The sequence below is a fragment of the Nothoprocta perdicaria genome, unplaced genomic scaffold, assembly GCF_003342845.1.
Source record: "Nothoprocta perdicaria isolate Ctin4 unplaced genomic scaffold, notPer1 scaffold_419, whole genome shotgun sequence".
NCBI classification, from domain to species: Eukaryota; Metazoa; Chordata; class Aves; order Tinamiformes; family Tinamidae; genus Nothoprocta; species Nothoprocta perdicaria.
The window spans coordinates 186,694-200,787 of NW_020455665.1; the positions used below are offsets into that span (position 1 = coordinate 186,694).

The 14,094-nt window shown below is 49.4% G+C and overlaps 1 protein-coding gene across 1 annotated transcript in view; it reads left to right on the top strand.

Moving 5' to 3' along the window:
• ASH1L (ASH1 like histone lysine methyltransferase) overlaps positions 1-14,094 on the top strand; it is a 35,038-nt gene that overhangs the window by 369 nt on the left and 20,575 nt on the right. The window contains exons 2-3 of the mRNA XM_026045926.1: positions 4,703-5,215; positions 8,648-13,376. Of these exons, the coding sequence (XP_025901711.1) occupies positions 4,793-5,215; positions 8,648-13,376 (5,152 nt within the window). The 5' untranslated portion in view covers positions 4,703-4,792. The remainder of the gene's footprint in view (positions 1-4,702; positions 5,216-8,647; positions 13,377-14,094) is intronic.

Here is a 14,094-nt window from a genome sequence, read left to right on the forward strand (position 1 = left end):
GGAAGTTGTCGCCGCGGGTCCCCAACGTCCCCGCCGGGTGCGGGGCGGGGGGGGCTCCGGGGCCGCCGGGCGCTGCTGCGGGGGCAGGGGCAGCCCCGCCCCCCCCCCGCGATGTCGGGAGCTGGAGGCCGGGCTGCAAAACCCCCCAAACCGCCCCAAAACTGGAGCGCCGGCATCACGTCCCACCGCGCTCCGTTTGACCGGGATCCCGAGCCTGGCGTCCCATAGCCCCTTCCCATCCGTCAGCTCGGAAGCTGAAACGCGTTTCTGGCCTTCTCCGACCCCGCTTCGATAACCTTGYGACTCTGCCACTGCTCCCGCTCTTTATGTTCCCCTTCGCCCCCGGTTTGCGGTTCTCGGGCTCCGGTTAACTGCCAAGCCCGGCAGCAGGAGCCGCCCGGCGCGCGGGTGCCGTCCATGGCCGCGGGACACGCATTCGCGTTCCCAACAAACGGGAAATCCCAGATCCTCGCTGCCTGCCTGGGACACCCTTGGGAACCGCAGTTGGGTGCCTGCGAACGTGCGTTTCAATGAACCTCGAGAGCTGGGCACCTTTTTCCCACCTTATTTCTTGTTCAATCTGCCTTTCTTTTATTTTTTTCTTGGCTTGTGTTAGTGTAGGCTCCGCTTGCGGATGTGATCTTTTYTCCAGGAATTGGGGAGCTTGTAGCTTTGGGGGTGAATCCGGGAAGACATTTGGAGCCGTCGTCCTGCCTTTGTGCCAATGGAGAACCCAGCGGCTCTTGGAGTCTGTCGGTCGCGATGGTCCCTATGTTCATCTCCCTGCCCCCTTGAGCAGCTCCAGAAACCTCCTTAACCAAAACTGCCTCAGCAGCTTTTCCAAGCTGTATAAAACGGCTCATTTTCCTGTAATATTTCTTGGTTTCAAAGATAAAATCACTTCAGATTCCCTTTTTGGACTGTACTGTGTTCGATTGCTGCGGGCAATCGCCGCTCGCCTGGGAAGCGCTTCGTGTTTCAGTGATAGCAGAACGGTTTAGTCACGACTTGCCGAAAGGAAAAGTTGCTGAAGTTTAAACCGTTTAAACAGCACGGCGCTCGGGGCTGATGGATATCGATTGCAGTGTTGTTATTGCAAGAGGAAAATAGAAGTAGCATGTGGGGCTGCTGGATGACGGTGGGTTTATTGCCAGATGAAATGCAGGCTTTTTATTATGATTTTCTCCCCCCGCTTTTCTCCTTTCTCCTGCCATTGTGGTCCCAGAGATTGTCCTTCTTACCTCATAGTTTTCAAACAAAATGTGAGGAGAAATGCTGCGCTGCGGTTGTCCTTACATGTTCTGTTATTGGGTTGGGTATAAATAATAGAGCCGGAGGTCAGAAAAAGCCATCGAGGGCAGAGATGGGCCCCTCGGGAGGGTCCTGAATCGTGGCTGCAGAGCCTGTGAGAACTTCAGGGGAATTATCACAGCATCCTTTATGTGACTTTCCTTATTTCTTTTTTTTATTGCGAGCCTTTAGTCCTCCCAAATGCAGTTGTTACTGTGCCATATTTAGCCTTTGCATGTGAATTTATATAGGAGCAGTTAAAGCAATGATCCAGGGAGGCAGAATTCAGTTTTGTGTTTGCAAACTCTTCAGTTAGGGTAAGAGATCAGAAGATTAGAAGGAAATGTGGCAGGACATGCAGTTACTGGTTACGTCCTGGGACTTCAGACACTGCGGATTTTTGCTAAATGACCCCTGAACATGGAGCTATGGGGAAAATTTCATAATAAATCAAAGATACCACGTTGTTTCAGAGAGAATACCTTCTTTTTACAGCTGAAAAATGCTTAACGTCAAAATAGAGGATTGCAGGATTCAGTGCAAGTAGTAGCAGAAATGAGGCACTCATAGTGAACTAGATAGAGGGGAAAAAAAACGCWTTTAATATTGCTAATGGGGGAGAAAAATCATATATCTAGGAGCTGACGGCATAGGTCAACCCCTGGCATTTATTCTGGAAAAGCAGGGGATCTGGAGAGCAGAAATCATAGATGATGATGGGCAAATGGGGCTTTGGATGTGTCGACGGGGGAATAAGAATGAATAATAGGAGTTAAAACACTGCGTATGGCACAAGAATAATCATTAATGCACACCATTGAGCTCCAGTTAGCGCATGTCAAAGGGATGTTAAAATGCGTCCTRTTTTTCCTGTTTTTACTCTTACAGGAGTAATTTGAGGTCTCCTGAATCTAGTGGATGAGAGGCTGGAATTTCTATGTTATTTTGCGTATTGGGGAGGGGGTTTGGATGTGTTGTGATCAAAACTAGTATGATTATGTAGAGATCTGATACTAGATTGCTTAGTAGCATAAGATCTGATGGATGAAAGTTGTTGGAAAAGAGGGATTAGCCCTTGGAACAGAGTCTCAAGGGGAAGAACAGTTTCTGTTCTCACCACTTTTGACCTAAAGATTGAGTGATGCCCCTTTTGGAAAGACCTGCTGGGGTCTGCAGAGCCTCAGGAGCTGTCGGTGCAGCAAACACAGGAGGTGAGGATACAGGAATGCAGATTGTATAGACACACTGTGGGCCTCGCCAGGACCAAATCTTTGGACTGTTCTGAGTAAATAAATTGCAGGCTTTTGTAGCTGCCCCTGAAGCACCTCATTGGTGTTGGGCTGCTCAACCGTATCGTGACATCCACAAGGAGATGGTCAAGCAGGAGAAGAAAGGAGGATCAAGCAGGAGGAGAAAGGAGGATGAGGAAAGCGGTTTTGGATGCAGGAGGAGCATGTGAAATGCACAGAAAAAGCAGTGGAAAACATAGAGCAGTCATTGCTGGTGAAACAAAGCACCAAGGTGCAGGAACGCCTGAAGAACCAGCATACCATGCACCTGAGAGGCAACGACTGCAAGGTTGGACACGATGAAGTCGGGAAGAAAAAGTATCCCTGGGCTTCAGCAAGAGGAGCCCCAATCAGTTCATGGTTATGAAAATGATCAATTTGGCAGGCACATTTTCTATGAATTAGAGTGGGGTAATTGGAGAGTCGGAGAGAAGAAGATTACAGTAATTGAGGCAAAACGATGATTAGGTTCAGGATTAGCATTTTTGTTGTCTGTCTAGAGAGGAATTAATGGATAAATAAAATGACCTGGTACATGCTCATGAGAGCCACCGATTTTGTGACTTTGCTTCCAGGATAGTTGCTAATTCTGTGTTGTTGCAGAAGAGGGTTTTCATGCGGCTCTCTCTTAGCCTTTGGTTCCGGAGGAGCACGTTGCCTTGGCCTTGCAGTTGGCTGTGTGCGTGTGTAGCCCTTCCCTTCCTTAAAATCCCGCTGCCSAGTCCATGCAGGGCCAAATGCAGCAGAGTGAACCCTGGAGCTGTTGGTATCCTGTGACAGTCCGTGGGATTCTCTCCTCTTGTTGGATTTGCATTATAAAACTGCTTTCACCTGTGTAATAATACATTCGATATAATGTATACATGTATATAAATAACCCTTTTGTGGGTTTGCAGGATGTTCTTCGTTGCAAAGTCCCAACTGCAGCTAGAAATCCCTGTGGCTCCAGGACCTGCTGCGCAGTGCTGGGTGTGATGACCTGCCAGGAGGCCACATGCCAGAGATATTGAGCACCTTTCCTTGCAGGGAGGATATGAATATAGATCTCAGCTTCATCTTAGCAACCAGTTCTTTTGAATTCTCTCTGCACTAAGTGCCCACAGCCACCTTTGCAAAATTGGGTTGAAACTGACTGAGAAGCTCCTAATAATTGATGGTTGGCATGCAGGACCGAGTAGACTTATTCCTTAAAAATGCAATGTGTTTGTGGCTCTCCTTGTGGTTATTTATGAGGATCTCGTATGCAAACGTGCAAGCAGCTACTTCAGGATGGCTTGTTTGGCAGTTAACCTAGGAGCCCAGATTTCTGTTTAGCAGATGTGCGTGTGAGGGGAAATGAAACTCAGCTGTCCACCCTCTTTTCATCACCTTCCTTATGATTTAGCCTTATCAGCAGATAAGAGCCGAAAATTAGGCTGATTTAGTTGCGGTGACATCCTCATGGGTCTGCTGGTGTTTTTTGAGACCTGCTTCTCGTGTATTTGCATTTAGAGAGGGCTTTTCTCCCTGGCTGCCGCTGCAGCCGCGGGTGCTTGCTGTGGCGTGGTCGGGTCCGTGACACCTGCAGGGCCAGCGGCACCTGGGCCACGTGTCACCACAGCGGTGACAAAAAGACCCCTTCTTTCTTCATTCTTCATGGTGGCGCCAGGGCTGGGTATGTGCTGTGGCTCTTGTGTTTCACCAGGTTGTCCTGTTCATCCCGGGCCTAAAGCCCTTCCGAGCAGCGCTGCGTTTCAAGGCCCAGGTCTGTAAGGTCCTTGTCCCTTCTCTTACATCCTGCTCTGGCATCCGCCCGTTTACCTTGTACAGCAACCTGTCACTTGTCCTCTTTGGGAGCTGTCAGGACACCCACTCTCCATCATCCGCAGATTTCTGTGGTGAGTTTTTTGTTTTCTTCCAAGTCACTGCTGAAAATGCAAGGGGGAACCCAGACTTCTTGCTCTTCATCAGTGGAGGGAGAAGAGTGGCAGTACTCGGAGTTGCTGGGCTCTGACTACAGGAAAAAAAGTTACTCAGTGATTAAATCAAAGTTTACGTCAGCATTTCAAGTGTTCAATTTTAATATTTATTTTATTTCTGCTATAAAATTGCAGCTGACTCTTGTTTTTCTTTTGGTTCTACAGAGTAAAAGATGCTGGCTACCAGTACGAGAACACATCGTCTGTGGAACACGTCTCTGTAAAACCTTCCTTAAAAGTACCCGGAGGCCTGTGATGGACCCTCGGAATACTGCTATGTTAGGCTTGGGTTCTGATTCTGAAGGGTTTTGTGGGAAGAGCCCCTCTGTAATAAACGTTGGCCCGTTGGTGGGAAAGGGAGAAGCAGAGCTAGAAAGTTGCACCCAGGAAGAAGACGACGGGAAGAAGAAGAATCGGGAGGGGAGCAGTACGGAAAACGGGAAGAATGAGGCTCTAACTGACGCACAGCAACAGTTTTCGGTGAAGGAAACAAACTTTTCAGAGGGCAACTTGAAACTCAAGATTGGCCTTCAAGCTAAGAGAACGAAGAAGCCCCCGAAGAACCTGGAGAATTATGTGTGCCGACCTGCTATAAAAACCAGCATCAAGCAACCACGGAGGGCACCCAAGAGTGGGAAGATGACAGAGGAGAAGAATGAACATTGTCCTTCAAAGCAAGTGAGTAGTGTGTTTCTGAACTGATCTGCGAGTTTTGGCCCATTTAAACTCTAACTTAGAAGAATCTGATATGCTGCATAGTCATATTCTACAGATTTTTTTTTCTCGTGTAACTTCTAATGCTGAAGATGCTAGAGTTAGAAATTATTTGATTTCATCCTGATCAGCAAAAAAAAAAGAAAAAAAACCACACACCCCCAAAAAGTTCTTTAACATCTTAGCAACACCTTTTTTCAATTGTGAGGGAGAAATCATTTCTGTGTTGATGTCAATTGAATATTGGTGTAAATGCCTGAAAAGTAATAGTGCAATTTTTAGTCTTCTATGCAGAAGAAAGGTATTTTCCACGTGTAAGGAGATAGCCCTGCCCTTGAGGATGTCTCATTTTATGATATGCAAGGTGTGACAAGTAAGAGCAGCTATTACAGATAGGGAAAATAGGATAAATGGAAGAAGCCTTTCTCTTTTGCAATGAAGTTAATAGTCTTCTACAGAGAAAATTACTGCACGGAGACKTAGAAATGGCTACGTTTCCCAGGTTCCTAGGTGTTTAGAGAAACAAAATTAAAAATTACTGTAGTAGCAAAACAGCCTTGAATTTGTTCTTTAACACTTAGTGTTAAATTGGTTTTTATTTTCTTTTTTTTTCCTCCCAGAAGTGTGTCCAGATAGACGGTACCGTATGGCTCTTGTGCATCTTTCTAGGCTTGGAAGCGCGAGCCTGATAAATAAACACAAACCATAGTTCCTGTAGTTTTAACACCAGAGGTGTACGAGTGGTTTAGCTCTGCCTATGTGCTAAATACAGCCAGTGGTGGTTGCACTGCTGAAGCTTTAGCAAATAGGGCAAGAAGTGATAGCAACAGCCTCTGCTGTAATTCTAAAGTATCCYCAGTAAAACTGGGAAGCAAGAAGGAACGTGCCCTTTTGCTCCATCTCCTTCTCCCTGGGTAGAACTGCTGAGTGCAGATTTTCTGTAGTTCTTTCTGTCGCCCCTGGTTATGGAGGTGAGCACTGCAGGCAAGTCTGCTGATGAAATCAGAGCCACTAATTGAAAAATTTCAAGCAAAAAGGTAGCAAAGCAGAGGAAGTCTCCGTATTTATTTATTTTTCTTCCTGATTAACCTGAACATCTAGCAAACAGGAACATTTTGTGCAGGTTCTGGGGYGTAATCTCTCTTTCTTCCTTCTGCCTTGAGCTGATTGCACGTGTCATTCCTGGTGGTTAACTGATGCTTGCTTTGAGGGAGACCTTGTTGGTCTTGGTGTCAAAGAGAYGTTTCCACCCGTTATTTGGGGAACTTCTGCAGTACCTATTGATACCACAACTGCATGAGCACGGGGAGGCTTCCGTGCTTCCTGCTGCTCATTTGTCTTAAACACTGTGCACTGGGTGGCAGAACAACAGCTAAAATAATAAAGGATGAATACATTTTAAAATATCCCTTAGTCTGCACAGCCACACACATTTTCATCACATCCTTGAAAGTTAGAAGCCCAAGMCAACTCCTTTTTTCAGAAGGCAAGTTCTGTTGTTGGCTTCTGTGATGTTTCCAAAATGATTTAGTATAACCTGCTAATAGATACATCAAAGTACCTTGGAATTTTTGTTCCTCAAATGAACGAGGTACGTTTGGAAAGCGCGTGCTCACCCACACATCTTCAGCGAAGAGGCTTGAAACGTGTGCTTGTCCCCAGCACCCCGGGGTAAAACCCCTCGGAGGGAGGTGATTTTGTGCTAAGGAGGGCTTGGTAGCGCTCCCTGCTCGGCCGTCTCTGCGCTCGGATCCCTCTYGGTGCTTTCCCTGACACAAAGCAGGGCCCGTGCAGCGAAGCAGGGCGCTCTGCTGAACCCCAGCAAGGGGCAGGTGCAGAGCTGAGCGCACTGTGCACGCACAGGCTGACAGCAGCACCCCCAAATAAAAGCAGGGGCCGGAGGGGCAGTTTTGTGGTGGGGAGACCATGGCCAAGCAGCCGCGGATGCTTCGAAGCACTGGGTTCACCGCATGCACCCTGTGCTCTTTTGGACCTGCACGCACCGTTACACGGAAAGGAGCAATCTCGTTTGCCCAATAAAAGCGATTTTGAGAACAAGCGGTGCCTTTTTTTTTTTTGTCTCCGGGGCTCGAGGACCTCTCGGGGCCGTCGCCCCAGCTACCTGTGCTAGCAGGAGGAGGGCGGCTGCAGGGGGAAGCGCCTCAAATGTGAAGCTCCRGCATCATTTGCATAAGATTGCAGCTGCCCTGGAAGAGCTGGGCTAAATGCCAGGTTCTTCTTCCCTCCACCACAACCTCTTTTGCCCCCCAGCTTTGAAGCAAGGAACTGCTCTCACCTGCAGGTTTCCTTGTCCTGTGCAGCAGGGGTTGCAGCACATGAGCCCGTGGCTGCCGGGAACTTGCATCGATGACACCTTCCTGTTCTATGAAATCCAGCTCGCAGCCTGCCGCTTAAATCATACTACTGTAGCCTGCTCAGCGAACACAGCGCCAAAGTTTGCCCTCTATCAAATAATTCCAAGTGAATCCCAAGTTAGTTGTATTGTTGAATAGTCGCCAACTGTGCTGACATTTCTGTAAAACATCATGAACAGAATGCTGGCTGTAATTAATTGCAGCAAGTGCTGTGCATTTACTTGCTTTCATTGCATGGGGCTGCATGGGTTTGGCAGTGATGTCTTTCACTCCCAAAGAGTCTGTTTGAAACATAAGGTAGTATCTGCCATAAGRTTTTCAAGCTCTGTGCGTACGTTATTATCTCCTAAAGTCTCTTCCATTCCCTCCAGCCTAAGGGAAGCCAAGAACAGTTCCAGTGCACATCAAAGATAATCTCTTGGGAGTTGGGTTTTCTTACCATTTTTTAAAAGATCCTTAACAGGACAACTGAAATAGAGTTGCATCAAAATTATCAAGTTAATGCAGTGTGTGTTGATATAGGCACCTTCCTATCAAAAGCGGRTATAATAATCTCAGCGTATGAAGATGCTGTGTTATCACAGAACCACAGAATGGTTGAGGTTGGAAGGGACCTCTAGAGATCACCTAGTCCAACCTTCCTGCCCAAGCAGGGACACCTAGAGCAAGTGGCACCGGCTGCAACCAGGYGGGTTTGGAAGATGTCCAGAGAAAGAGACTCCCCAGCCTCCTTGGGCAGCCTGTCCCGGGGCTTTGTCACCTTCACAGTGCAGAAGTTCCTCCTCACATGCAGATGGAACTGCCTGGGTTTCAGCTTGCACCCATTGGCCCTTGTCCTGTCACTGGCCACCACTGAGAAGAGCCTGGTCCCTTCCTCTCTGCATTCCCCCTTCATGTACTTACACGTGTTAATCAGATCCCCTCACAGCCTTCTCTTTTCCAGAGAAAACAGACCCAACGAGCCTGTTATTTGGAGTCTTTTCTCTATTCCTAAAGATCTTTTCTTTTTATTAACTTTTAGGATCCTTCCAAATTTTACAAGAAAGCTGGAGACGTCGCAGCAGTTGAATTCCGTGTGGAAGACAGTGTACAAATAGAAACGAGCCCTTTAACCAAGAAACTTTCTCCGCTTCAGTCTGAAATGACAGATTATATAAAGTCGCCGCCTCCGACTCTTATTGGGAGCCATAATTCTGATCTAAAGGATAGAGCACAAATTAACGGAGCGACAACTGTCACGGAAAAATTGGCTCAGCTCATTGCAACTTGCCCTCCTTCCAAGTCTTCCAAAACAAAGCAGAAGAAGCTGGGAAGTGGAACTGCAGCTGCTTTGGTTAAAGACTCTGGGAAGAAGCTACCAGGAAGCATAACCGCAAGCGGGTTAGTTAATAAAGAGCTGGTAAAGAAACTGCCAGGATCAGTTATTGCTGTGGGATTAGTTAGCAAGGACTCAGGGAAGAAGCCACTGGGGCTTGGGAGCGCAGCCATATTGGTTAACAAAGACTCGGGGAAGAAACCACCGGGGATCGGCCCGTTGGTTGGGTTGGTCAACAAGGACTCTGGAAGGAGGCCGCCAGGGATCAGCCCTCCGCCGGGATTAGGAAACAAGGACTCTGGGAAGAAACAGCCAGTGACTAGCTCTTCAGTTGGATTAATCAGCAAAGATGTGGGGAAGAAACTGCCCGCCATCAGCACTCCAACGGGATTAACTAACAAGGAGTCCGTGAAGAAACCAGTAGGCATTGGCGCTCCAGCAGGATTGATCAACAAGGATGCCGGGAAGAAGTTGCTGGGCATTAGTAGTCCGACAGGGCTGGTTAACAAGGATTCGGGGAGAAAGGTGCTAGGAACTGGCAGCGCAACGGTTCTGCCTAGCAAAGACTCTGGAAGGAAGACCCCAGGGATCAGCAGTCCCATGGGATCCATCAACAAAGACGCTGGGAGGAAGGTGCCAGGGATTAGCAGCCCGGTGGGACTGGTCAGCAAGGATTCTGGGAAGAAGCCGGCAGGAATGGGCCCTCTGGTCGGCTTGGTTAGCAAGGACGCTCTGAACGCAGACTCGCTGGTACCCGCCTCGGAGCCCCTCAGGCTTCCTTGCAACCCACACCACGAAAGCCACGAGGCCACGGACTTGCTGAAGGAAAATACTGCCAGCAAAACGTTCGAGAAGCACCTTACGAGGCCGAACAAAGAAAGCGGAGCGGAAAAATCTTCCCTTCGGAAAGAAATTGCCGATGTGGGCAAAGAGATGTTTAAGGAGGGCACATGCGTTCCGCAGGAGGGCTACTCGGCCARCGAAAAAGGGCTTTATGAAACATCGAAGCACGAGAAGCAGCCTCCAGTATATTGCACTTCGCCAGACTTCAGGACAGGAGGCGCTTCCGAGGTGTCCACGGCCAAGTCCCCGTTTAGTGCAGTTGGAGAGGGAAATCTTCCATCACCTTCACCCACGGTGTCTGTTACTCCCTCCAGCAGGAGCCTCTCGACAGCATCTTCACAGTTAGCCTCAAATTCTCTGCATTTAAGTTCCACGGCAGATCTCTTAGAAGGGATTTCGGATCCGCTTGGCAAAACTCCGTTTTCTTCTGAGAGTACACTTCTGAATATCAACAGAACATTGAACCACACTCTGAGCACTGATTTTAAAGGTGCTGATAAAGATTTAAATGATTCAAAAGCTGCTCATGTAGAAACCTCAAGAACTAGTCCCTCTATAGGAAAAAAAAACATTTTGGCAGCTGAAACAAGCATTCATGCTACTGTCACCCCCTCAGTAGTTAGTTTTACAAGCTTATTTAGTAGCAAGCAGTTCCTAAAGATTGGTGCAATAAGTGCATCAGATAAATCCTGCCAAGGGAGTAAAAATCTGAGCGCCAGTCAGCAGTCAAAACCTTTAAAGAAGAGAAAAGGAAGGAAGCCGCGATGGACTAAAGTGGTGTCAAGAAGCGCGTGTCGGCCTCCCAAGGGTCTCGAGCTGGAAAGGTCAGAGCTTTTTAAAAACATTTCATACAGTGCACTAGCAGGCAGCAGTCTGGAGCAGGCCAAATTCTTGAAGAACATAGGATCGTCTTCATTTGTGGAGCACGAGTTCGTCAAGCACCAGCTGCCAAAGCTGAGCGAGGCGAGCGGGCCGTCCCTCGCGCTGCTTGCCGAGGCTGACAAGCAGGCTCCCAAGTTCTACATGACTCACAAGCAGCCCTCGGGCCTGTGCATGTCGGACGACTTCTTACCCGACATGTATAAACCCAAAAGAGGAAGGCCCAAAGCAAAGGAGATGCCAGAGCTTGAAGGTCCCCCCAAAAGGACTCTCAAAATCCCAGCATCGAAGGTCTTCTCGCTGCAGTCAAAGGAAGAGCAAGAACCTCCAGTTTTGCAGCCGGAGGTAGAAATTCCCTCCCTAAAACAGAGCCTGGCAGGCCAGAGTTTCCCTAAAAAGCGAGGGAGACCTAAAAGACAGATCAGGTCTTCGATTAAAATGAAGCCGCCTATTCTTTCTGTGGCGCCCTTTGTTGCAACAGATAATTCAAACAAGATAGAGTCCGACAGCGATCCGCATCAAAGCGGGGATTTTTTTGAGCGAAAGGACCAGCTGCGAGGGCCTGAAGAAGTCCAAAAGCCTAGTATTTGTAGCATGACTGATCTGGAAGTGGACTCGGACAGGAAAGTTGCAAAGAGGAATAACGGGCAGTTAATGAAAACAATTATCAGAAAAATAAATAAAATGAAAACGTTGAAGCGCAAGAAGCTCCTGAACCAGATCCTCTCCAGCACGGTGGAACCAAATAACAAAGGGAAGGTGCAATCCAAGCTCCACAACACGGTGTCGACTCTTGCGGCCACGTTTGGTTCAAAATTAGGCCAGCAGATAAACGTCAGCAAGAAAGGAACCATTTACATAGGAAAAAGAAGAGGCCGGAAGCCGAAAGCTGTGCTCAACGGCATTTTGGCCAGCAACGCGGCCGGTTTGGCCGTCCTCGAGAAGTCTGCCCCGCAAGGGCCCGGCGCGGCGCTGGGGCAGGTGCTTCCCCACCTGCTGCCRTCCCCGGCGGCCGCCCCGGACATCCTTCCCTCGCCGATGTGCTCGCAGGCAGCGAGCGGCGGCCAGAGCCCCGCGGGCAGCGACGCGGGCTTCATCGAGCCCAGCGCCGTGCCCTTCCTGCACATCCACGCCCGGCAGGGCAGCGTGGTGCAGACGCTGGCCATGAAGAAAGCCTCCAAGGGCAGGAGGAGGCTGTCGCCGCCGACGCTGCTGCCCAACTCCCCAGCCCACTTGAGCGAGCTGACGTCGCTCAAGGAGGCCACTCCTTCCCCCGTGAGCGAGTCGCACAGCGACGAGACCGTCCCCAGCGACAGCGGCATCGGCACCGATAACAACAGCACTTCGGACCGAGCCGAGAAGTTCTGCGGGTCCAAGAAGAAGAGGCACTCGTTCGATCACGTCGCCCTTATTCCGCCTGAAACCTCCACCGTCTTAGGGAACCTGAAAGAAAAGCATAAACACAAGTGTAAGCGCCGGAGTCACGACTACCTTAGTTACGACAAAATGAAAAGGCAGAAGCGGAAAAGGAAAAAGAAGTACCCGCAGCTTCGAGGTAGGCAGGACCCGGATTTCCTTGCAGAGTTAGAAGAGTTAATAAGTCGATTAAGCGAGATTAGAATAACCCACCGAAGTCACCATTTCATCCCCCGAGATTTACTGCCTACCATTTTCCGGATAAATTTCAATAGTTTCTACACGCATCCGACCTTCCCTTTAGATCCTTTGCACTACATTAGGAAACCCGATTTAAAGAAGAAGAGAGGCAGGCCTCCCAAAATGCGGGAGGCCATGGCAGAGATGCCTTTTATGCACAGCCTCAGCTTTCCCCTCTCCGGGACCGGATTCTACCCCTCCTACGGCATGCCTTACTCTCCGTCTCCCCTCGCAGCCGCTCCCATCGGATTGGGTTATTATGGCAGGTACCCTCCGACTCTTTATCCTCCTCCTCCTTCTCCTTCCTTCACCACCCCGCTGCCACCCCCTTCCTACATGCACACGGGCCACTTGCTTCTCAATCCTGCCAAATACCACAAGAAGAAGCATAAGCTGCTGCGGCAGGAGGCGTTCCTCACGACGAGCAGGACGCCGCTCTTGTCCATGAGCACCTACCCCAGCGTCCCGCCAGAAATGGCTTACGGCTGGATGCTGGAGCACAAGCACCGGCACCGCCACAAGCACAGGGAGCACCGCTCTTCGGAGCAGCCACAGGTCTCCATGGACTCGCTGACAGCCAACAGCTCTTCCAGAACAGTCCTGGAGTCCTTGAAGCGCTACCGGTTCGGGAAGGAGGCTGTCGGTGAAAGATATAAGCATAAAGAGAAGCACCGATGCCACATGTCCTGTCAACACTTGTCGCCTTCGAAGGGTTTGCTGGGCAGAGACGAGCAGTGGGTGAGGAGGGAGCCTTCGGAGCCCAACCCATTGGCGCTGGGCCTGCAGGCGCCCTTACAGATAGACTGTTCGGAGAACCCCCCGGGCCTGTCCCTGGGGGGATTTACCCCCAGCTCGGAGCCAGCCAGCAGCGACGAACACACCAACCTTTTCACAAGTGCAATAGGCAGCTGCAGAGTCGTCAGCTCTACCAGCGGCAGCGGGCGCAAGAAGCTCGGCGAGGGCCCGGGGCTCTTCAGCGCCCAGGACGCGCCGCTCAGCCGCCCCCTCCGAAAGGAGCCACTGCCTCCCGGCGAGAAGGCCCTGCAGCCGCTGCCAGGTAGGGGACACGGGGCCGAGCCRCGGGTCCTGCTCTTTTACCTCACCCCAAACAGCCCAGGAGAAAGACTGGCAAAGCCAGCATTGGTTTTGTACGTTCTTTGGTGCTGAAGAAGTTTTTCCTTTTTCTTTGCGTAATCCTGTTTTGGGGTATTTTGATAATTGTTACTCTGCTGTAGCTTTCATCCTGCTTTGAGGCCTCTAGGCAGTACTTTTAAAACAGTTGCTAAGCGATGCTGGGAAAGCATAAGAGCAAACTTTGCGTTTTAAATTACTGCTTTATTCCTAATTGGGAAACTTGTAGCCCCAAGCTAAGCTGAAACAGAGCTATCCGAGACTGTAAAGACAACAACCCCTGATGCTGCTCTTAGAGAGCTGTTGTTAAAGGCCTCTAATCCAAAACTTTAAACTCATTTACATGGTGTTAAGAAGATGCAATATAAAGATTAGGAGTTAATTTCAAGCTAATAGAGTTTGCCTGGGTGTTATGCATCACTTTTCCTACTGACTTCAATGCATTGTCCCTGCATGAAAAATAAAACTCACCTGGATACGATGCTGATAGGAAAAAACACTCCGATAGTTTTGTTCCTCAAAGGGTTAAATCCGGCGCCAGGGAGTGCAGATTTGGTTGTGGTAGCTAGCACAGGTCTGGGAATTTCCTGAGAAATTCCACTGCAGTGAATGATCTGACTTGGGTGTTTTTTTAAAAAAAGAAA